Source organism: Gouania willdenowi, chromosome 21, assembly GCF_900634775.1.
Source record: "Gouania willdenowi chromosome 21, fGouWil2.1, whole genome shotgun sequence".
NCBI lineage: Eukaryota > Metazoa > Chordata > Actinopteri > Blenniiformes > Gobiesocidae > Gouania > Gouania willdenowi.
Genome location: NC_041064.1, coordinates 29,565,919 through 29,588,301, shown reverse-complemented (window position 1 = coordinate 29,588,301; position 22,383 = coordinate 29,565,919). Strand labels below are relative to the sequence as shown.

Below are 22,383 nucleotides of genomic sequence, written 5' to 3'. Positions count from 1 at the left end.
CATTAAATCTATTGATTGGTTTAAAAAATAGTTTTTGATCATGTTTATTCAAGTGTGTTCCAAATACAGAGTAGCCAAGACTAGTGCACAACTGACAATATGTCATACTCTATGTTATTAGAATTAGATTTATTTTTTAGAAAGTTTAAGTATATAATATAGTTTTTGATATATAGGTACTAGTTTGATTGATTGGAACTCCGTTCAGCCAATGGACTGTTTTTTTGTTTTTGTTTTTACAGAAATGGCGGTTCAAGGAGCCTCACAATAATTCCAAGATTAGAGAGTTTGTGATGCACTTTTTGCATAATAATGAATATTGTTATTATCAGCATATCTAAACCCATTAACGTGTGGATTAAAGCATGTTAGTGGATTATAATATTACATATATATTATTATTATATACATATACATATGACGGTGTACTGTGTAAATCAATGCAGTTATTGACGACAAATTACCGAAAATCTCAGTTATGTCAGTCGGAATCAATGGATTCGATTCATCCGAGGAACTATTTGAGTCTCCGTGAATCACGTGACTGTCAGGCATTTCAAACTTCCGTTGACGCAACAACTCAAAGCCTCGCCTTCCTCCAGCCAATAGCAGCAGTTAAGGGCGTGTCTTAGGCTACTGTATTATTTTTGGACACCGGTGTACATGAGTCATTCTCTCCAAGCCCTACGAACGTGTTTGAAGACTTTTCTTGTCGTTGAACGCGCGGTCGCACTTATTTGGAACTACGCTTTTTTTTCTCTTATTGTCTGACGGGATTGAGATGTTACATTTTAGGTGTTCGACAGTGGTAAAGGAGTTGTTTCAAGTCACCCTTAAGCGTCCGTTTCCTGGCTGTAGCGAGAAGAGCTGGTTGTTGGCCCGCCGCTGCTGCTTCCGCGCCGCCTCCCAAGATGCCAGGGCTCGGTCTCAGCTGAGGCTGCTCCACGCTGCCGCTCGGCGGCCGGAGCCCTTCGCCGCCTCGCTACGCACTTACTGCGTCAAGACTGAGGACGCTGCCGTGGAGCTGGATGAGCAGATGAAGAAAGGAATTGATGAAGCTACGAGTGACAAGTAGGTTTAAACTAAAGCAGAATTCTGTGTGGTGTGACCTGGTTTCTCCGAGACAGGAATGTACTAGAAGCTTTCATGGTCATGACGCATGCAGTAGTGCACTTGTGTCAAACTCAAGGCCCGGGGGCCAATTAAGGCCCTTTAGAGCAGAGATGGGCAACTTTCATCTCTCACAACAGAGCCACAAAAATATGATTGTCGTATCTGTGGGCCACATTATCATCTTTCATGTCAGCATTTACAATAATGATGACCAATCTATGGGGCGCTGATTGTAAAGTAGTGCATGCTAAAATAAACACCCTTTTTGCAACATTTAGCGACAAACCACGTTTAAAAATCGTATGTAATTATTATTTTTTTAATGTTATTTTGACCAGGTTTACAGCAATACTTGTAAAATTTACGATATATTTTTTGTGTGAATATATAATGTCAATGGTAAATGTTAAATATAAATGTAAAATCTAACTGTTAAATATAAATGCATATTAGCTAAATATTTAGTTTCACCCATGACATTTAGATTTAACATTTACATTTTCCATTCAGATGTACCATTTATATTTAGATCTAATATTTAACATTGAGATTATATTTTTACGAGTAAACAATATTTTTTTTGTGTTTGATTTTTTTTTTTTTAAATCATTGTTTGTTCTCTTTTTTTGTGTCGTTTTGTTGTTGTTGTTTGAGTTTTTAGTCATTTTGTGTATTTATCTGTTATTTGGAAAATTTCTCCTGGCATTTTGAGTATTTTACAAGTCATATGTGTTTTTGTTATTTCTTGTGTCTTTGCATTTTGGCTTTAAAAGCAATATGTTGAAAGAACTCTACATTTTTCAAAAAAATCCTGCAATTTAACTCAAATTATTCCACAAATGTTCCCCAAATTAAAGAAAAATTGATCACAAAATCAATTAATTTCAGGTGAAGATCCTGAGAGGACTATTTCACTTATTTCTTGGATATTGTCGGTGCCTTACATACTTTACTTATGTCATTTAAAGGTGGAATTGCAAAGTAGGACATATTATTGTGGAAATTTCTTGTTTTCCCGCCTATAATCTGTGACGCACTTGAGTTGAGATCAAACTGGTTGGTATTTGACCCCTGAACTAAAATAAGTTTGACATCCCTGCAGTAGTGAGTAGTGACCATAAGTTGATTTCAATATTTGTCAGATTTTCAGACATTGCGTTAGGGATCATCATCAAATTACAGACACAGTATGCAACACAATGAAAAATCAGTCAGCATAGGAGTCATAAATTGCATAGGTGTTTATGGATTTATCTTTAGTTATACAGGCAATTTGTTTTAGTTATTTAGACCGTTTTTGTTATTGGTTATTGGTTATTCAGAACCTTTTCATGTATTCTTAGTAATAGTGTGCATTCAACTCTTTCTTACCAGTGACACCATTATAATGTAATATTCTAGTAAACAAAATTTTGGTTCCTTCAACAAACGGTGACAAAATTTCTGTGAAGACGTACCTGCACAGTTTAGAGAAAAAGCAGAAAGAAAAAAAAAATAATGCGATATATCACCATATCGAGATATTGTCACACTCCTAGTATACAGTACAATGTGTCATGCAGTATAAATAGAGGAAAAAAGAAAGATTTGAACCACAATTCATTCACAAAGTGCGTGTGTGTGGTGTTCTTCTTTGGTGTCATTAAAAAAAAAAGTTGAATCCCAGGCTTGATGCATTTCACTAAAACTTCCATTTAAAATCATACAACAATGATAAATCATCCATCCATCCATTTTCATACCCGCTTATTCCCGTTTAACAGGGTCGCGGGGGTCTGCCGGTGCCAATCTCCGGCTCTCATAGGGCGCTGGGCGGGGGTACACCCTGGACAGGGCGCCAGTCCATCACAGGGCAACACAGACACAGACAACCATTCACTCTCTCATTCACTCCTATGGGCAATTTAGAGACTCCAATCAACCTTACGGTCATGTTTTTGGATTGTGGGAGGAAGCCCACGCAGCACGGGGAGAACATGCAAACTCCACACAGAAAGGACCCAAGTCCACCCCAGGGCTTGAACCCAGGACCTTCTTGCTGTGAGGCGGAAGTGCTAACCACTAACCCACTGTGCGCCCAATGATAAATCAAACAATGCATTAAAAGTTTTTTTAAAAAAAAGAATATTGTCGTCTTAGGATGACACTGTACGTGTAGCGGAAGCATTTCGCAACATACAGGTGTACAGTATATGCATGTTATCTCTTGCAACAGTTATTATGTTGCATAGTTGTGGCTATCAAGAGCCTTATCTCAGTATCTTAGCTGTTCCCCTAGCACTGCATACTTCTGGACTGAGACTTCAGATTCTGTTCCTGGAATCTCTCTCAGTTTGGGGGTCACTGCTTCTAGTGGGGAGTGGACCACATGTGCTTTGACCTTCCGAAGCTGCTCCAGTTCTTCTTTGAGCCCTTGGTTGGTACTTAATCACTTTCTCGTGTTTCTTCATCCTGATGTTGCAGTCACTTAACGCCACATCTATGTGTATGCGCTGCTGTAACCCATGGTGGTCTTCTGTGGACATGTGCTTCTTTTCAGTGTATTGTGACTTTTTGTGTTAATGAGTAGTGTATTCTTACTCTTTTTCAGTTTGCTAGACTGTTGCCTGCGTGCCTGTACACTATTCCAGTCATTTGGTTGTGCCTCTCCATGTAAGCGGATCCTTGCCTGTATTTTACACCCTGCCACAATGTGCTGGAACATCTCAGAGGCATCTTTGCGCTGCCTGCACTATGGGTCTGATCTGCTGTGGTAGACCCTCCTTCTACTGAAGGAATGCAGACAATAACAGTTATTTATTAAAAGAGACAACAAGGCTGATAGAGAACATTCTTGACATGTGAATCACGCAGCTGTGAGAGTACTCATCGGCATTCTGCTCATGATCTGCTTCAGTGTATTGATGAGCGCTGGGAAAAAAAGTAATAAATAGAGAATGCACAAATTTAAAGTGACATGTGCAACAATACTTTTCTCTCCCATTCAAATCAATGACCCCGCGACCTGTGACGTAAAGCAAATTGGTGCATATGCCATATGTATATTGCAATTACAAAGATATCTTTCCCATTACACTTCTGATGACCTCTCACAGCAGACTGGTGTTAGGTTTATGATTTGTGGCTTTCTTATTAGAAGGGTCTAATTTCTCAACGAATTAAGTTGGTTTAAAATCCAAGTTTTTGGATTGTTGTTTGACAGATTCAAGGTGATGGATTTAATTTGTGCTGATATGTCTGACTTTATTCTATAAGTTACATTTTTAATATTTGCCTAACCTAGAATAAAGGAGAACATGGTAGGGGCAGTCATTGAGCATTAGTACTATAGAACAAGAAACTCTGCTTTAAAACGCTCAGTCGTGAGATTTAGGATTTGAGTCGACATGTTTTCTGGTTGAATTGCAATTCCACTCAAAAGCCACACATCTTTAGTTTCACTGCCTGGTATATTAGTTATGAAATCTCACCAGAAGAATCAGACAAAATTTATCTGCTAAACTGGTTGAGGCCTTTTTGAGGGAGCTGAACTCTGTGAATATGCAGTACAAACAGAAGTTTACTCCCACATTCAGATTGGACCCGGTGTTACATTCCAGCTTCTGCATATGCCCCAAGGCTTTTTGCCCATCACACCATTGAACTGAGATTGTAGCTACTGTTGAACAAACACTTTGTGGCTAATAGGACATATCGATTTGAAAATTGCAATAGCATTTTAGCTCAGTCCCCAAGTTCAGAGGTTCCATACAACACCATTCATGGAACAATCCTGTCATTATTAGAAATGTCTTTCCTGTGACTCATATGTTATGAGTCGGAACGGCTTGAGCACATGATGGGGTTATTGTAGTTGTCGCATTACTTATGATGACTCACAACTTTAACCTCTGAACAGAATGTGTTTATATTCTACAGGAAGTTGTATTAAAAACAAATTCAACTCAAAAGTGAGAATGAGTGCTATAAGAAAATACACTCTAGAATTATTATTTTTGAATGATAATTAGTGTCTTATTTCAGGTTGCTGTGATTTGGTTCAGTTCAAGAATTGGTGAACTTTTTTTTTTGCTGTGTCAAACACTGGCTTATGTGTACACCAGTTGTAGCAGTACCAGAGTAGGGTCATGTTTAGTGTTGTTTACAAAAGCAACAAAAGAGTGAATAAATAGCATTGATTTTTGAAAATATGAGATGTCAATGGTAGGGATGTAACGATTCACTCAACTCCCGATACGATTCGATTCACGATACTGGGTTCACGATACGATTCTCTCACGATTTATTTTACAAAATGGGACTGTAGACAATTTTTTTTTTTTTTGGGAAAAAAACTAGAAAATACTGTACTATTTTCCTTTTATTTTTCATTGTCAAAAGAATTACTTGATAAACTATTCAAAACAATGCAATTTAACTAAAAATAAATCTTGAATGAAATAAATAAAGGAATAATACAAATGAAAATGAAGCCTATTAATTTAAATTCTGGTTCGATAATAAATAATGCAAAACTGCATAATGGTTATTTTTTTTTTTGCAACTGAAAATGATATTTGGGCCTTAACAATTGGACTTTAAAAAAAAAAAAAAAAAAACCGTGATTGCACTGATTTACGTCATATTTGTTTGGACCAGCAGAGGGTGCTGGTAACACAGTGGTCGGTTGGCATGCAGATATCTTGCAGTGAAGAAGAGAAGCTATGCTAGCAGACAGAGTTAATAGAAAAACGGGACTTTTACAGATATTCAAGTAATATTACAGATTTTCTTTCGGTGCTAAAGGGGTAATGAATCATTTATTAACATATTAAAGAGTAGAAGGTGGCCAGAAAGAAAGTATTAGCAGACTCTGCCCGCCACCTACACTTGTGGAGGCGGCGGGCGGAGTCTGCTGGTTAAAAAAAGTCCTGCGATTCAATTTTCAGAAAATCGATATCAACCGTGATACCTATGAATCGATTTTTAACTGCCTTACGATTAATCGTTACATCCCTAGTCAATGGTATATGTATATGTTTCCTAAAGTTATGTATTACAGATAAAGGATGATTTAATCCCATCTCCATTTGTTCTAAGAACCCCAACAACACAGAACTTTTTCAACGTTGGCCCTCTGAATGAGGCTAAAGGGATGTATATAGCTAACAAAGCCATTATAAAGTGATTTTTTTCGTCTTACCGCCCCTTTAACCTTTATTTGATTTGCACTGGTGCTGTAGGAGGGTACAAGGGTTAAAAAAATATATCTGCTATTGTCATGGGTGGGTTCTTATCTTCTTTGTGGTCTTTTTTACGTTAAAGATAGAAATAATGGATGGCCCCAACTGTGGCTCTCACAAAGTTTTGAACCTCCAACAAGTAACTTGCATGTGCTTATGGCAGCAATGGCCATGTAAGCACGGCTTGAAGATAAAAAGCATGAAAATTGGACATCTGCAAATATGAAATAAAAGTTATTTTTGGGTTTTTTTCCTCCTGCTTGCCTCTGGATTTATAGCAAGCAGTTTAGAAATGTAACTTAGATGGAACCTATTGTTTTATCCTGGAAGTCTCAATGAGTACACAAATGAGTGAATAAATAAGGTTTCACCCATAGACCAGATTCAAAGATTTCTATCAAAGAGGCAGTGCTGTGATGGACATTCTTGTGCCATCTGGAATGAGAATATCTCGATGTCAGTGATCCTCAACAGATTTAACAAATAACTGATTAGCAAAACACAAAATGCTTTCTTGTCACAATGTTAGGGGGCGACCGTGGCTCAGGTGGTAGTGGGTCGTCTTCTGATCGAGAGGTTGGGGGTTTGATGCCAGTACCTGACTATGTGTCGAAGTGTCCTTGGGCAAGACACTGAACCCTAAGTTGCTCCCAGTGGTCGACTAGCACCTTGCATGGCAGTCCTGTCCCACTGGTGTGTGAATGTGAGAGTGACTGGGTGAATGAGCTGATATGTAAAGCGCTTTGAGACTGCTTCAGTGTGGTGATAAAGCGCTATAAAAAATCAAGTCCATTTACCTTTAGTTGATTTTATAATTTTCCTCAAAGTTGTTAGAAAAAAAGGAAATCAAAAGCAGAAAGATTTTAACAAATTTATTAAAAACAACATTGTAAATGATGCCTGTGGATAGTGAAGGCTGATGCAGGTTGTCTGAGCCAACGGATAATTAGCTCATGCTGAAATGGCTGAAGTGAGTTCAATTACAGAAGGTAAAGGCGGAAAGAATTAAGAAGCTAAAGACAGATAAATGTTGTAAGATGCACAATGAAAAAGGAGTGTAAGCTTTAACCTACTTTAATGAACAGAGTTACAAGTTAAGTCACTGATGGCACTTATCTGCTATAAATACCTTTTGAGTCTGGTGTTATTTCAAGTTTTAGCAGATTATCAGTTTCTTTTAAATTAATTGAAAGATTTCTACACTTAAGGTTTTATCAAGCCAAGATGTAAAAGTTGAACACATTCCGATTTGAGAAACAGAAAGCAGAGCAGCATAAAGAATTTCCTTGTCTCCAGGAAGCACTGAAAGTGTTCTGCTTACCCCAATGATCAGTCATCCAAACAGCACATGGCCTGAGCCATCTGGTACTGACGACTTTTAAATGCACACGTGCAAACAGCAGTTAAGAAAGACTATTGTTATATCTGATCGGTCTGTGCTTTTAAACCTGTTTGAGCTATTGTGTATTTTTGTTTTCACATTGCTTCACTAACTGCAGCAATGGTATGGAATATTTCGCATTGCAGCAACAGGACTTGGTGAAATGGACACTTGGAAAGATTAATTCAGCCTTCAATGAAGTTGGGGGCAGTATCTGACAGCAACTTATCACTGAGGCCTCAACTTTTAGGTTTATATCTTATAATCCATGTCTAACATACACTATTTTGGGAAGATATTTCACATCTATAGGTAAAGTGGTGACCAGAAATGTATGTTGAATGCATATTTTTGACCAATACAATTACTTAGGCAAGTACTGTATTTTCCACTGTATAGGTTGCTGGTTTTTGAGGATGAGGTCAGTATGGTTGAGTGTTCTATGTGTGGTTTTTTTCAAGTCTGCACACATAGTTTGTTGTGTTGATCTAAACACTGAATACTCAACTAATATGATATTTATGTATTAGGCAAGTTATTATTGATAAAAATCACAAAAAAACAAATACAAACATTGCCAACAACCTTTAAAGGGGCAGTAATTTGAAAAATTAACTTTATAATGGTTTTGCTACAGTGATATACATCCCTTTAGCCTCATTCAGAGGATCAAAGTTGAAAAAGTTCTGTGTTGTTGGGGTTCTTTGAACAAATGTTTTTCCACGTTTTGTAAAAAGTCAGCTCCAAATGAGAGAGTTAAATTTTTCTTGCCACATGATGTCACCTAGCGGAAACTCCTCTTCCTGACAATTCTGGCTCCTCCTACCCTATAAGAATGTAAGCTCCTCCCTCTCAAACTACCTTTGTCATGCAGTATATGTGAAGCTACATATACGCAATGTGTTTACTGCATTTAACCCCTCCCTGAGGAGCAGTGGGCAGCCACAGAGTAGCGCCATGGGAGCAGTTACAATCAGTTCCATTTTTAGTACCCATTATATCATATCTCTTTTGAGATGATCTTACCTGTTTGTGACCCAATGCGACACAGCGGTTGGACAAAACAGTGGACTATCACCTTGAATGGACTAGTACTGTAATTGGTGGAGCAGCTCTGGTGAGTGTTTGAAACAGCTAACTTGGCTGTTTCTGCTGCAGATGTGATAAACACATCCTGAAGCAGCTTTTGTCGGACTCAGTCACAATAACCGGTTAAATAGCCATGTGTTTTATCGTAATGTGCAGTTTTTTTTGCTGAAAACAATAACAAGAGTGTGTGCATAGCAAAAGAAAATCGCTGTGGTAATAAATATGTTGTGTGGAGTCAACGTCTACAGACACGCCCACTCATGCATATGCAGGACGGCCCCAAAACAGCCCATTTTTAGAAGCCTCATTAAAGTGACTTTTCAGAGGGCTAAAACTCTGGAAAACAGGCGAGTTTGGGAGAATAAACCTCAAATACTATGTTTTTGGGCTTCTTAGAACAGATGGCGATGAGTGAAAAATAGCATAATACTGGACCTTTACGTCATGTGTTGATGGTTAATATGCTTTTCTGATAACACACTGATAAACAAGAAGAACAGGCAAACTGTAAACAATGAACTGGTGGACTGCATTTGTCCCAGTGTCTCCTCAGTAAATAAATACATTAGTTGGAACATTTTCAAAATAATTTAATGAAGACATTACGTTGTGTCTTTCTGAGCCTGATAAATCCTGCGGCATGGCAGCATGAAGTGAAGTGGGACGCTGTGTAGTCATCTGATAATAATGGTGGATGTGGGACATAATAATTATTATGTGACTTTTGGAGATATTCATAGATATAGTTCATTTTTAAATTCATAACTAGTGCAGCGTTCATAAACAGTGTTTCACGCTGAGTAGCCACACTGTGCTGAGTGTGCTGTTTTAAGCATGTTTTACTTGAACATGGCCTATACTTTACTTATATAACCGATGTTGATTAATTCTGTGATATTCTGTGATATGCCAAAATTAGCCCGATGATTAATTGGTCAGACTCTATTAAACGTGTGTGTGGCATGTTGAAGAAAGGCGTTTTGTTTCTGTGCAGACACACCTGCAAACCAGTTTGCTGGTTGCTCTGTGACTTTGCAGTGCACCCACTGATTGTTTGGTTTGTCAGGGCCTTTGTAAAGACCGATGCCTTTTCAAAGCACTCGCTTTTGGTTATACATGCCTCACAAGGCAGCAATTCAGTGAATATTTAAGGACTGTTACCTTGTCTGTAGGTGGAATGTTTGCTCTGTGAGGAGAACAGGACATGCAACAGATGGATGATGGCAGGAAGAAGAAGGCATTGTTGTGGTTTGACTCACCTACAATGTCAATCAAAGCTGTGGATTTATGAATTGTGCAAAGTCTCAGTGTAGTGCATGTAAAACTGCAATGGAAAAAAAGAAAACATTTTGAATTTCCTTTTTTGTTTGCTTAAGAGGACGGGAAAATATTTTGCTAATATTACTACTGTGTTCATTAGTTTTCTTAATAGTAACATCAGTTTAGGCCCAAAGGCATATGCATATCTGTCATTTCTGTTGTTGTAGAACAAGTTTCTACAGGTGGCTGTGAACGTCAATTTGACTTGTGTGATCTAAAATATAAGAGTTGATTTAAAGCTGATATCCGGAGTTTCTGAGAAACCTATATTTATGTATGATTCTTTTGAAATGCAAAAAAAAATACCTAACTAGTTTTTTACTATGGTCTACTGTCGGTGGTCATTCATATACATTCATGTATATAAGTCCCTCCTTCGTCCTATAGACCCCTATACAAATGGAAACGTTCGCCGAGTGTCAATCAAAGTGAATGTGGAACTGTGCACAGAAACAAGACTGCGCGTCACAACAGCAAACAGATAAATATTATTTTGGCTCTTACCTGACCCATAGACCTATATCAATGCGACCTTTTTATGTTCCGCAATGCGCATGCAGAAAAATAGAGGCGTGGCTTCTGGTAGATTGGCAGAGGCAGTGGGAGGAAGTGAGGCTGTTTAGGGCGGGACATCGAGACGTTTCTCAGAAACTGTGGATAGCAGATTAAAAAATCCAAAAGAGTTTTTTTTTTTATTTACAACAAATAAGTAAGCAAACATTCACATTATCTATCCATATTTTAAAAAGAAGATATTCCTCAAATACAACTCTACAAATTATTCATTGCACTCAAAAAACTGTTTAGCTATGCTCAAATCTCACGCTACGCTGATTGTTTTCCTGTCGCTAAATGGGAGGTGTGTGCATTATTATCAAAGCCCCACTTATTACAACAGAATCATTCACAAAAATAATACAAATTATTCTAATGAGCAGTAATTCTGAATAGATGTAACATTGTAATTTTAGGTAATATCCAAACCAATATTCAGCTCAGTTATCACTACCATCAGTGTGTAACAGCTAGATTGTTGGTTGTGTACCAAGCTTGTTTCCAAGGTGTTCTCCCACGACTATGCTGCTGCATCACACTGAATGTGTGAACACGCCATGATGTTGGCTTTGTTAATCCAAGAGCCACTGAGTGCTGAGTAAGAGCACAAAGGAATGTCTGGCATGTATTCCTGCTGTAGCAGTGGCACTATCCCAGACACAACTACTGACCTGAAGCTCCATCACACACACACACACACACACACACAGAGAGAACCTGAGCGTCTGATCTGCTCTGATTCCACAGCTCTCACCATAATCAGAATGTGTCATCTTTAGTGATCTTCATGTTGTGTTTTTTTTTTATTCCTGATTACGTCACAGTTAGTATATTGCCTTTGATTAAATTGTGGCAAACATGAACACAGACTAATTGACTAATTTCCATGTGACTAATACTTCCGCTTGGATTGCTGAACCTAAACTGATAAGAGCACATCAACACCTCATATAGATACATTTTGTGTTTACAAAGGCAATGCAAGTGCAACAAACTAAACTCTAGTTCATACCAAAGGGCACATTTAAAAAATTTTTTTTTTAACAATCACATTTACATAAATCCTTTTTACAGAAAATTTAATCTTGTCGCAAATATTGACAGAAACCTCAGATAGTAACAAGGCGATATTGACCAAAACTTACAATGGCGATATACAATATTAATCTTGATATTTTTAACTCGATAAAGTCAAACCAGAAAGACAATTCTGGGTTAAATTTGCTGATGCCAATTGCTACACCGGCACAATTATTAACAAACAGCTGCACAATATGTGTCACTTTAATTTTTTTCTCCACTAAGGGACAGCACATGTGAGTGAGTTCTGTAGTGTGGCTTGATTAGATGAAGATCTGGGTTAGATTGCGTTCAGTAATCTAACTGTGCTGTTGTTTTGAGAAGTAGAGAAAGAAGTAACTTCTAAAACAAGTAATTTAACACAAAATAAGCTATAAAATATGTATCTCAGAAATATGGAAAAATTGTAAAGGACACTGTTTGGCTGTACTCTATGAATAATATTAAATATTTTTATGATGTGTTTTGTAAGGTGTGATTGTATACATAAAAACAAGTTCAAAAATATAGATATATCTGGATATAGGCATTATTGTCTTTTTCTATATCGCCAAAATAGAAAACTCAATATATCTTGAATCTCGATATATTGCCCAGCCCTAGCAATAAGCTTTAGCTGATTCATGTTTACTGTATAACCAGGCAAAATTTGTAACTACTTTTTTGACTTCTTAAAGTGCTGTTTTTCACTCATGTCATCCTTTTATCACCTTGCAACTCAGGCGCAGAAATGCAGGGATTCTTCCGAGTTTGGAAGATTTGCTCTTTTATGCAGTTGCAGAAGGTCAAGAGACGATTCCTGCACACAAGTTTCTTACAGTAAGTCCTTTACATTTAGTTAAGCTGATAGATATGGTAGCATTACACTAACAACTTGCACCAATCAGCACCAAGTGAAATGCACCCAGAGGAAGTGTAATTAAACCACTTTAATACCAATGTCGTGTCTACATTATTTCTGATTCAATTTGAATTTTCCCTTCATATTCAAAAGCACCTAAATGTAATTGTATGATGTATGTTGGAGTTGATATGACCTGGGAAAGAAAGGCCCAAGCTGATTCCCAAGCACAGTTATAACATAAGATCGATGAATACATTAGTATATCATCCACTAAGTCTATCAGCATGAACCATTCGTATACCAGGCCCTTACTTTTCCCTCTATGCATTTAAGCTTCTTCACTAGCCTTGGTGTCATTATGCAATCTAACATGTTTTGTCTATTCTTGGATTATTTCAGGCTCTCAAAGCTACTGGTCTTTGCACTGGAGATCCCAGACTAAAAGAATGCATGGATACCCTGAAAGAAACGTTGAAGAACACCTCAGACGGTGTCACACTGGACAGGCACCTGTTCAAAAAGTAAGGGTAGATGATTGGTTTTACTCTTTCTAAACAACTTTGCCCACTCTTTTTTACTTTGTTGTAGCATAATTATTATGTTGTGGTCTAAATTTTCAATTTTATTAATACTAAATATGATCAGTAATTGAGACCTCTGACTTGCTCGTTGCAATTTTACAATATATCCAGTGGTCCTACATTCTGCAGGACAAATGAGAAGGGTTATGGGTTCATTATTTTTATAGTGTCTTAAAGATCTGTTTGTTAGGAGCAGTTTGTTTACCCAGTTTGATTATTTCAATAAATAACCCATTGCTTCCATCAGCAACCAGCAGGTTTATAAGGGGAAATACTAAACACATCAGAGTTCTTTCTTTTTTTCAAACTACACTGAGTCTGAGAACTTTTAAGTTCAGGAAGTTAAGTATTTATTTTTATTTCCACTTGTGTTTATTAGGGTAAATGTAATCTATTAGACAGCGGCATAAACCTTGCCTAGTATAAATACAATTACCTGTACTTTCAAATTGCACTTTCCAAAATCTGTTTTTTTTGAAGCTATCAAAAGCCATTGCAGCATAAGTTTCTATTTGCAACTCAAAGAGTTACTTTGGGATACTTTTTTATCTTTAGAGAAAATGTTTATTGATATTTTAATAATATGTGGCTTTGGTGGACATTTACGATAGCATTTTATAAAATAGAAAAAAAATGCAAAAAATGAAAATGATCAACAGCATAAAATATTATTTTACCCCTGTGGTCAATATGTGCCAATAGTTACACTGGCACATATTGACCATTATAGCCAACCTTGGATGATTGGCTGTAAGAAAGCACACAGTAAATATTTTATAAATGAACTGAACATGCATGTATGATAAATGGAGGGATTTGTGTATGAATTAGATGAAGTGGTACAGTGCCTCCAGAAGCTTTAAATAATGCCACCAACACCTCATTTCTGTCTGCAGTGTATGAAAATACTCATCCATCATTTAATTTTGAGCTCGTGCTACATTGCTATCAGTGGCTGATCAATATGTCATGATGAAAACAATTCATCAAACGCGTATATCAGCACTCACTGAAGTTTGTCAGACTTTACAGTTTTGAACTTGGTTGGCAAACTTCTCCCCGTGTTGCATGCAGTTTGGATACCTTAGCATGCTGTTTGTGGTCTATTCATCAGGTGTGTCCAGAGCAACATTGTCCTGCTCACTCAGGCCTTCCGCAAGAAGTTCGTCATCCCTGATTTCCAGTCCTTCTCCTCCCATATTGATGAGCTGTATGAGAGTGCCAAAAATCTCACAGAGGGACAGGTGTGTCCTGGGATTAAGTCCTCTTCTTTTTCTACCAAAAGTGATTTTTACAGTGGTCTTTCAGTCTGCATTCTGGTGGGATCAGCAGTGTTAATCAGTGTCTGATTGATATCCTCAATGGAAGCCCGCAGCACTTCATGCCTTGAATGTAATCCACATGTGTAAGCAAACCCTCATTATTGCTATCAGGGGAAAAGTCCACCCTTGAACTTGTTAAAAGTCTCGCTGTGGTGTTTCTCACTATAACGTGTGAGCTGCTCTTTTCACAAGTTCATGTCAGATTCTCTTATGTATAACCTTTCTATCTATGGAGTCACTTGGAGCAATAATATAGTGCAAACAGATTTCTTAGAAACAACTTTGTTAAGAAATGAATCAAATCCACATTTGGTTTTACTATCAGCTCCAGTTTTTACTAAAACATAGGGGATTTTAAGCAGATATATAATCAATCAGTGACTCCTAAAAAGAGCTAATAATCATCAATGTTCACATGTGCCTTTAAAGTAAGCATACACGCTGGTGACACTAAGCATAGCGACATAGTGTAGTAATGTCAGAGGTGAAGATTAGCAGAGATTGAGCAGCATTACAAAGCATTACAATTCATTTTAAATGAAAAATGATGAGCACAGATGAGGGTTTGGCTGTCACTGTGACCATTGTGTGCTGTCAGGGGTGTGTGGCTCCCCAATGAAGCCTGACTCCCAGCAGACGTCAGCAGCGTAAAGTGAACTGCTGATGAACTCCTAAGTTGTCGCACTCTTACGCCTCACCTTGTCTCACTTTCAGGTTGCAGACTACATTCCTCAGCTTGCCAAGTTCAGCTCCGACCTGTGGGGGGTCTCACTGTGCACTGTTGACGGACAGAGGTGCGTTTAAGTTAAATGTTTCATTAAAGATATAAAGGGACACTTATTGTTATGTTATTTGTAAAATACTAGTGATGCACCGAAATTCCAGCCATCGACAATCTATTGCTTAAATGGCCAAAAATGCACTTTTGGGTACATTTTCGGCCGAAAATTCATACTTAACTCACCAAAACTACTGAAATAGGATGTTTTAAAGACGCAAGTCAACAGTCAACGTGCGCACTTGTCTGGAAACGGGCCAACTTGTCCGCGGATTCACAGAGCAGCAGTATTTCAATACATCTGAGCACTAAAACACTTTCTGAGTGAAGTTTGAGATAGGACACGTAAGTGTGTTTTATGTTTTTGTGTCATGTCGACACTGTAGTTAATGTGTAGCCCTCCGTTAACACGGATCCCTACACCGTGACACGTGGCTGTGCATCAGCAATAATCTGGTTTCAGTCTGTCAGCGTACATTTCATCTTCTGATCTTCATCACGACTGTACTTACGTTATAAAGATCATTACTTGGGTGCGATTAAACCAGCAAAAACAATAAATGATGCACGCCGCAATGATAGCACACAGCGCTCTGTGTGTGTCGTCTCCAAGAACATGCTTGGATAATAAATAAAGCAGTGAACATGATCTTCATCAAGAACTTAAATGCACTTTGTGTTGTAATGAGAGAACATATTTAATAATTTGACTCTTCCAGCAGCCCATTCAGTTATAGGCCTGTACAATATTATTTAATGTATGAGTGGGTTCAAGTTCAACATTTTATTTTATTTTATATTGCGCGTTGTTGGAATATAATTGCTAATTACATTTTTTCATATTTTTAATTGATTTGATTTTAAAATCATTAATATTAATTTATACAATTGCATTGGTTGAATTTTAGTGAAGTTATTACACATTTAGAGCCATAAATAAAATGAGACAAATAATTTGCAGAATCATTTTTGGTTTTCTGCCATGGTTTTTGCAGTTTTTGGTTTTCGGTTTTGGCCAAGAATTTTTCATTTCGGTGCATCCCTATGAATTAGACTTTGTCTTAAAGCACAGTGGTATTTTTAGCTGAGAAACGTGTGTTATCTGGTGCCTCATGCTGGTTAAATAGTTACCGAATGGCATCCAGGGCCTCACTGTGGGCTGATGGGAGGTCGATTACACTACGACCAGTTTTACTGTTAAAATTTAACATCTAGAAGTTTTCACACTGTCTAAAATCACACATTTTAAAATTTCCAACTATGTATCGTCAACGACTAATTAAGTCTTAGAATAATATGTGAACAGGATTGCTGTGTTATTTAGACATTGGTTTCATGCCCTAAAGCACAGTTTACCTGGTTTTAGTTGAATGATGTCAACATGTGTTTTGACCAGCCTCCTTTATGATAGGTGATTGTGAAATTATATCTATGTATGATTGTGGAGCACAAGTAGTCATAAAGATAACATAGCTCTGTTGTTACACTGTTAATCTATCATCTCCACTTTACAGTTTCCTGTGATAGTTTTTTTTGTTTAACCAGTAGTCATGGAAAAGTTTCCACTCTTCCTTCAGTGTCCATTCCTGCTCCTGTCTGTTATGTTGGTGTTTGTGTATCTCATGCTTTAAAGCAGTTATCTTGCCTGCTCAGATTACATGCTATCTTTTGTCTTCCACAGGCATTCGGTGGGCGACACAAAGGAACCCTTCTGTTTGCAGTCCTGCGTCAAACCTCTCAAGTACGCTGTTGCTGTTCATGACCACGGCACAGAGCACGTGCACAGTTTTATTGGGAAGGAGCCGAGCGGCCTACGCTTTAATAAGCTCTTTCTTGATGAAGATGGTGAGCTTCCCCCTAGGCTGAGCCATCTAAAATTTCACATCACAGGCTTCACAAACAACCTGCACAGAGCAGTCCATCCATCAGTGACATTAACTAACACTTTGGCAAATTTTGCTTTAAATTAAAAATGTTTTGTTTTTTCCTTTTTACGGATAATTTAAGGATCATTGCGTAATGTAGGCTACAAAAATGTCATACTAATAATTAGGGCTGGGTAACATGGACCAAAATTCACATCTCAATATTTTCTCTCAAAATAGCCATATATAATTTAAATCTTGATATTTTTTAACTCAATAATGTTTTAACAGAAAAACAATTCAGGGTTAAATCTGATGATGAAAAAATGCACATTTATTAACAAACAGCTGCACAATATGTGCAGCTTTTTACTTTTACACCTATAAGGGACAGCACGTGTGCGTGAGTTCTGTGGTGTGGCTTGTTTAGATGAAGGTCTGTGATAGGATGCACTCAGAAATCCACTTAACTGTGCTTTTAATGCTGTTTTGAGAAGTAGTGAAAGCAGCGACTCCTAAAACTACCATAATTTCCGGGCTATAAAGCTCACTGTTTTATTGGCTAAATTACAATAATTTAGCAATTTTCTAAGAAAAAGCCACACAAATGCCGCAGCCTAACATAGGCCCCACCCTATTGGCTGATAAGAGTGCCCTTCAGACACCGCAGCCAATCACAAAAGGAGCAGGTAGGCTGGCTGCTGTACTTAAGTTAGGTTTCACGGAAATTTCCGTGTTTCAACTGATGTTTCCTTTACTACATGAAGTCTCCTCCTCACTGCCTCACGTCTACTTATCATTACATTTACAGTTTTTTATGGTCACTTTTTGGAACCAGACTGATACACCGCTTTGTGCACTCTTCTTACCATGAACTACCAATCACAGCGAGTCAGACTCTGAGTTAGAATACGGATGCGATTGCTTCTGAACAAATCCAATCTGGTGATTTGGCAACTTCATGCTGTTATGTTGCTATTACAAACTGGCTGACTTTTACTGTAGAAGGAACGGAGATCAGAACAGCCTGTATACATGTGTTGGTGTTGATTGTCCACACATGGAATGCATGATTTTCTCAGAAGAAGAAATAGAAGAAAGAAAGGAAAAACCAGCAGGATAACAAGCTTATGCTGCCCAGTCCTAAACAATGAAGTCTGTCTTTTGTTGTTCTTCTCAATTTTAGTGAATCTACATCTACATTTTTTGAGTTGTGCTGAACTTACAGGACTTCCCTGAATTCATAAAAAGACACTGCAAATTGTATTTATTAAGTTATCACATAAGTAACTAGCATTTATTTCAAAAGGGATAAAAAATATTATAGTAGTACATTCTTTGCTCTCCTTAAACAGCTGTTTGTATTCATCACAACACACACACACAACATCAGATGTATGTGTGTCAGTAATATCTTTAGTCAGTGTGTGCTTGACTCTTGCTGTTTGGTCTGTCTATATACAGAGCTATTAAAGTCGGCGAGTGCACTTTGTTCCCCTGCAGCAAACTAACAGGTTTTGTTTTTTTTTTTTACAGATAAGCCACACAACCCCATGGTGAATGCTGGAGCTATTGTGTGCTCTTCACTGATAAAGGTAAAGTCAGTCACACTTTCTTTTACCCTCCTAAATGTCACTTGGTTTCACTGTGGCTACGGGATACAGTGTAGGTTAACATACACGTTAACTGTAGATAAGCCTGGATTGTTGACGGGGCCACAAATAACTTCTTTTTGTTTGCACTTAAAACAAAGCAATGGTTTTAGTGATGAAGCATGATTGATTTATTTTCCTTCTCACACATGGTATAAGGTAGCCTTTTGTTGTTCAGTTTGTATACTTGTTTTCTTCAGACTTTTGTGACTCGGCTTAACATTTCTGCGTCACTGTCTCAGTACGCAGCCTTGTGTGTTGTTGTGGTGATTAGAAAGAGTGGTCATCACTTTTGAGAGAGACACACACACACACACACACACACACACACACACACAAACCATCACACACTCGGTCCTAGGGGTGTAACCATTCGTTTTACCAATGATTCGATTTGAATCACGATTTGCTGTTGCCGATTCAATTCAAGGACAATATTGGTTATTTTGTAACATTTTGATCCGAATCGATTCACTAACTTTTAATCCAAAATAATAATTCAACCAGTGTGACTGAAATAAATACCTGAATACTGTATAGTACAGGTGAGTTTTCATAGATTCCTGTTGTTTCTTGTTAGGGAATTGTCTATAAAATAATTATGGACATAAATAAACAAATAAACAACATTTAATGGCAAATGTATTCACATTTAATTTGAAGAAAGTCCAACCAACACTTCAGTTTAAATTAACAGGATGTTAACCCTTATCAGCCTGACTCCTCTGCTTTTTTTTTACACATAAAAATAATACAATATTAATATAAAAAATTGAGTGCAACCAAAATCTGTTGAGGTTCAATGAGCAGTGCTTCTGCAGAGCTAATGCTCATAAGCTAACGCTACCACCGCTGCTGCTACAGTGAACGCTGCCAGAAGGGTCTGGTGGTCTGGTGGTCTCACAGAGTGAGCAACTCCGTCTGTGTTTAAAACTCAAAATGTTTCCACACATTGGACCCCAAAGGTAGATTGAGGACAGTGGGTCTCGTTTTTCGGCTTCTCTGTCTTACTGTCTTTGTTACAGATAGTAACGTATTTAATATTAAAAGCGCTTTTAAATCTAATGCGTTATTTCCTTATATCGATACAATTGATTGAGTACCTTTCAAAACAATTTTAGATCGATTGATGTCATCTGGAAGGCCAAGCAGAGCGATATAGTTGGATCGTAGGAAAATAAATCAATGAATCAATCTATTGGATGAATCGTTACACCCTTATGTCACACTCGGTCCTATTTTTCCTGCTGAAAATGACCCGAGCACATGTCTGAGTCGCATGCATGTGCACTCGCATCAGCAGCAGGTAGCTGTCAAAGATGCAGTCTCACCATAGCAGACACATCGACCTTTTGAAATTCCCTCAGATTGACAGCGATCTGATGAGAGAAGTGAGTCATCAATGAATTGGACAGCTGAAGCTCTCAGCCGCACTTTGATGCCCGCTCGGCCTGTGGGTGCTTCACATTGGCACTGTCAGACTTTTATTGACATTAGGGCAGTTTAATCACAAGCTGAGGCCAACATTTAGCTCCTAAAGACCTGCCAAGGGCCTTTGCCCAATGAGTGTTGGCAGTAAATTATTGTCACTGAACACTTACTGTACTTTGTTTGGATGTAACTGCTGTTTTTCAGCTTTTTTCTCTCCAAAAAAAAAAAAAAAAACATAACAATGTCAGATTACTATCCTTTGATGCTTTATTTTTTATTCAGATTAATACCCAAAACCAACTACAGTAAAACAATACGTCATGCAGAAGAAATTACTGAAACCTTGATTTTTTTTTTTTAAAATGTAGATGTAAGTTCATGTATTTGGTTTATCTCAGTAGTTCAGGTTTCTTGTACTAAAAAGTACCAGTGAAGCTGAAGTCTGTTTGTCTTCATCATTTACATATTTTACTTACATTTTTTGTTTTCCCCATCTGTGTTTCCTGTTCATTATGACCCAACACATGAGGGAATGGCACATTCATATTCAGATGGGGTTTGGAAGTGAAATTGGTTATTCCCATTAGCTTGTGTAACACAATGATAGGTCAGAGAAAAAGCTGGTGTTTAAAATGTTAGAAGGCCTGTTGCAGTGACCACACCGAAAAACACACTTTATTTTGTATGATATAAGTTAGACTTCTGATTTAAAAATATTATTCAAGGTTTTAGGAAACTTTGATAATATTTATGTTTTCTTCAGAAAGAGAACCAATCTGTAGGCAAGGGGAATTTAAATAAAGTACATGTACAATATACAGTTCCACTAAAGAAAATTAACATTAAGACACATTTTTTTTAAATAAAGCCACGACAGTGACGACTCTCTAGTGTTAATTAAATGGAAACCTTACTCACCATGTACTGGTACTTTTTATGTTGATGTTGTTTTTGTCGTTGTTGGCGAGTGCTGCTTTATACAAGACACACATAAACACGATATGTTTGTCTTTTTCTGTGGAAATGTTGGAGTTTAGACTGAATGTTAGATGTGATGATGATGATTCAATATTTTATATGTGCAAGTGAAAAGTACTGAGGAAAATAGATATTAAGTTTTAGTGATACTTTTTAAATGAAATGTTTTAGATCACATTAGTTTCTATTTTCTTATTTTCAATTTTAGGTATTCTAAAACATTCAAAAAACAAAAACAAGGATTAAGGAAAAGTTAACATAACTCTGCTTCTTTCCTCTGAATTCTATGGTCTACATGCACAACAACCTCCTAATTTCCCAACTCATCTGCCCAGTGAAGAAGGTCCATGCTAATAAGTCCCATTTAACTCTAAGAAAGGCCATTCTCCATAACGCTTGCTCGAGCCCTCTATCATGCCCTCTCATTCAGCTGTGCTCGTGTGCATGCATTTATTCAGTCTGCTGAGCAGTTATGGGAATGTGATGCCACCACATAGCAAACAAACGTCTAAACTATGAAGCTGTGAATATATCTGCCCTTATCAGGTCATCACTGTCAACAACATTTGTGATGTCTTTTTTTTTTTTTTTTTAATTTCTAACTGAAACACAAATGTCTAGCGAGAAGTCACCAAACAGTTAGCTTTTAGCTAAAGCTATGAAAAGTATACCATGGTTACATTGGCAAACTGCCCCAAACTGTTGTTACATGGTGCTTTGAAAGCTACATGTTGTTGCTGTTTTTGTATGTTGCATATTTTCCAGACTTAGGAACTGTGGGAAATAATGACTGCTGCTGCAGGTCAAATGACGTTGGTAATTTTTTCTTCCTTTTCCATATCTATCTTCTCCCTCTTTCCCAACCCCCCGGTCCCCGCCTTCTTCTGTCTTTTTCCTCCAATCTGTTCTGTAGGCACTACAGTTAGTAAGTCGCTAACATCATCAGATTAGCTTTATTTCTTCTCCTCGCTAAAAGTGGCCTTTTGTAAATCAAGACATGTAAAGTTTAAATTAATCTCAGACGTAAACAGTCCATCATTTTTGATTAAAAACGAGCACTTTAAATGTACACGTGTGTCCATATGATCAGTGATGGGTTCACTTTGTGAAGTCATCATTTAGTCACACACACACAGATACAAAATGTCCTCCTCTCCTTCTTCCCCCCTCCC

At 37.5% G+C, this 22,383-nt stretch overlaps 1 protein-coding gene across 4 annotated transcripts in view; it reads left to right on the top strand.

The window, feature by feature from the left end:
• Window positions 1-642: 642 nt before the first annotated feature.
• Window positions 643-22,383, top strand: part of glsb (glutaminase b) — a 57,161-nt gene continuing 35,420 nt past the window's right edge. The window contains exons 1-7 of one of the 4 annotated variants that reach the window (XM_028435912.1): window positions 643-1,071; window positions 12,483-12,579; window positions 13,004-13,125; window positions 14,300-14,429; window positions 15,222-15,301; window positions 16,967-17,130; window positions 18,687-18,745. In XM_028435912.1, coding sequence (XP_028291713.1) covers window positions 782-1,071; window positions 12,483-12,579; window positions 13,004-13,125; window positions 14,300-14,429; window positions 15,222-15,301; window positions 16,967-17,130; window positions 18,687-18,745 — 942 coding nt within the window. In that variant the 5' untranslated portion in view covers window positions 643-781. Of the gene's footprint in view, window positions 1,072-12,482; window positions 12,580-13,003; window positions 13,126-14,299; window positions 14,430-15,221; window positions 15,302-16,966; window positions 17,131-18,686; window positions 18,746-18,772; window positions 22,028-22,383 lie in introns of those variants that run through there. The other 3 variants (XM_028435911.1, XM_028435914.1, XM_028435915.1) reach the window with 3 other exon arrangements.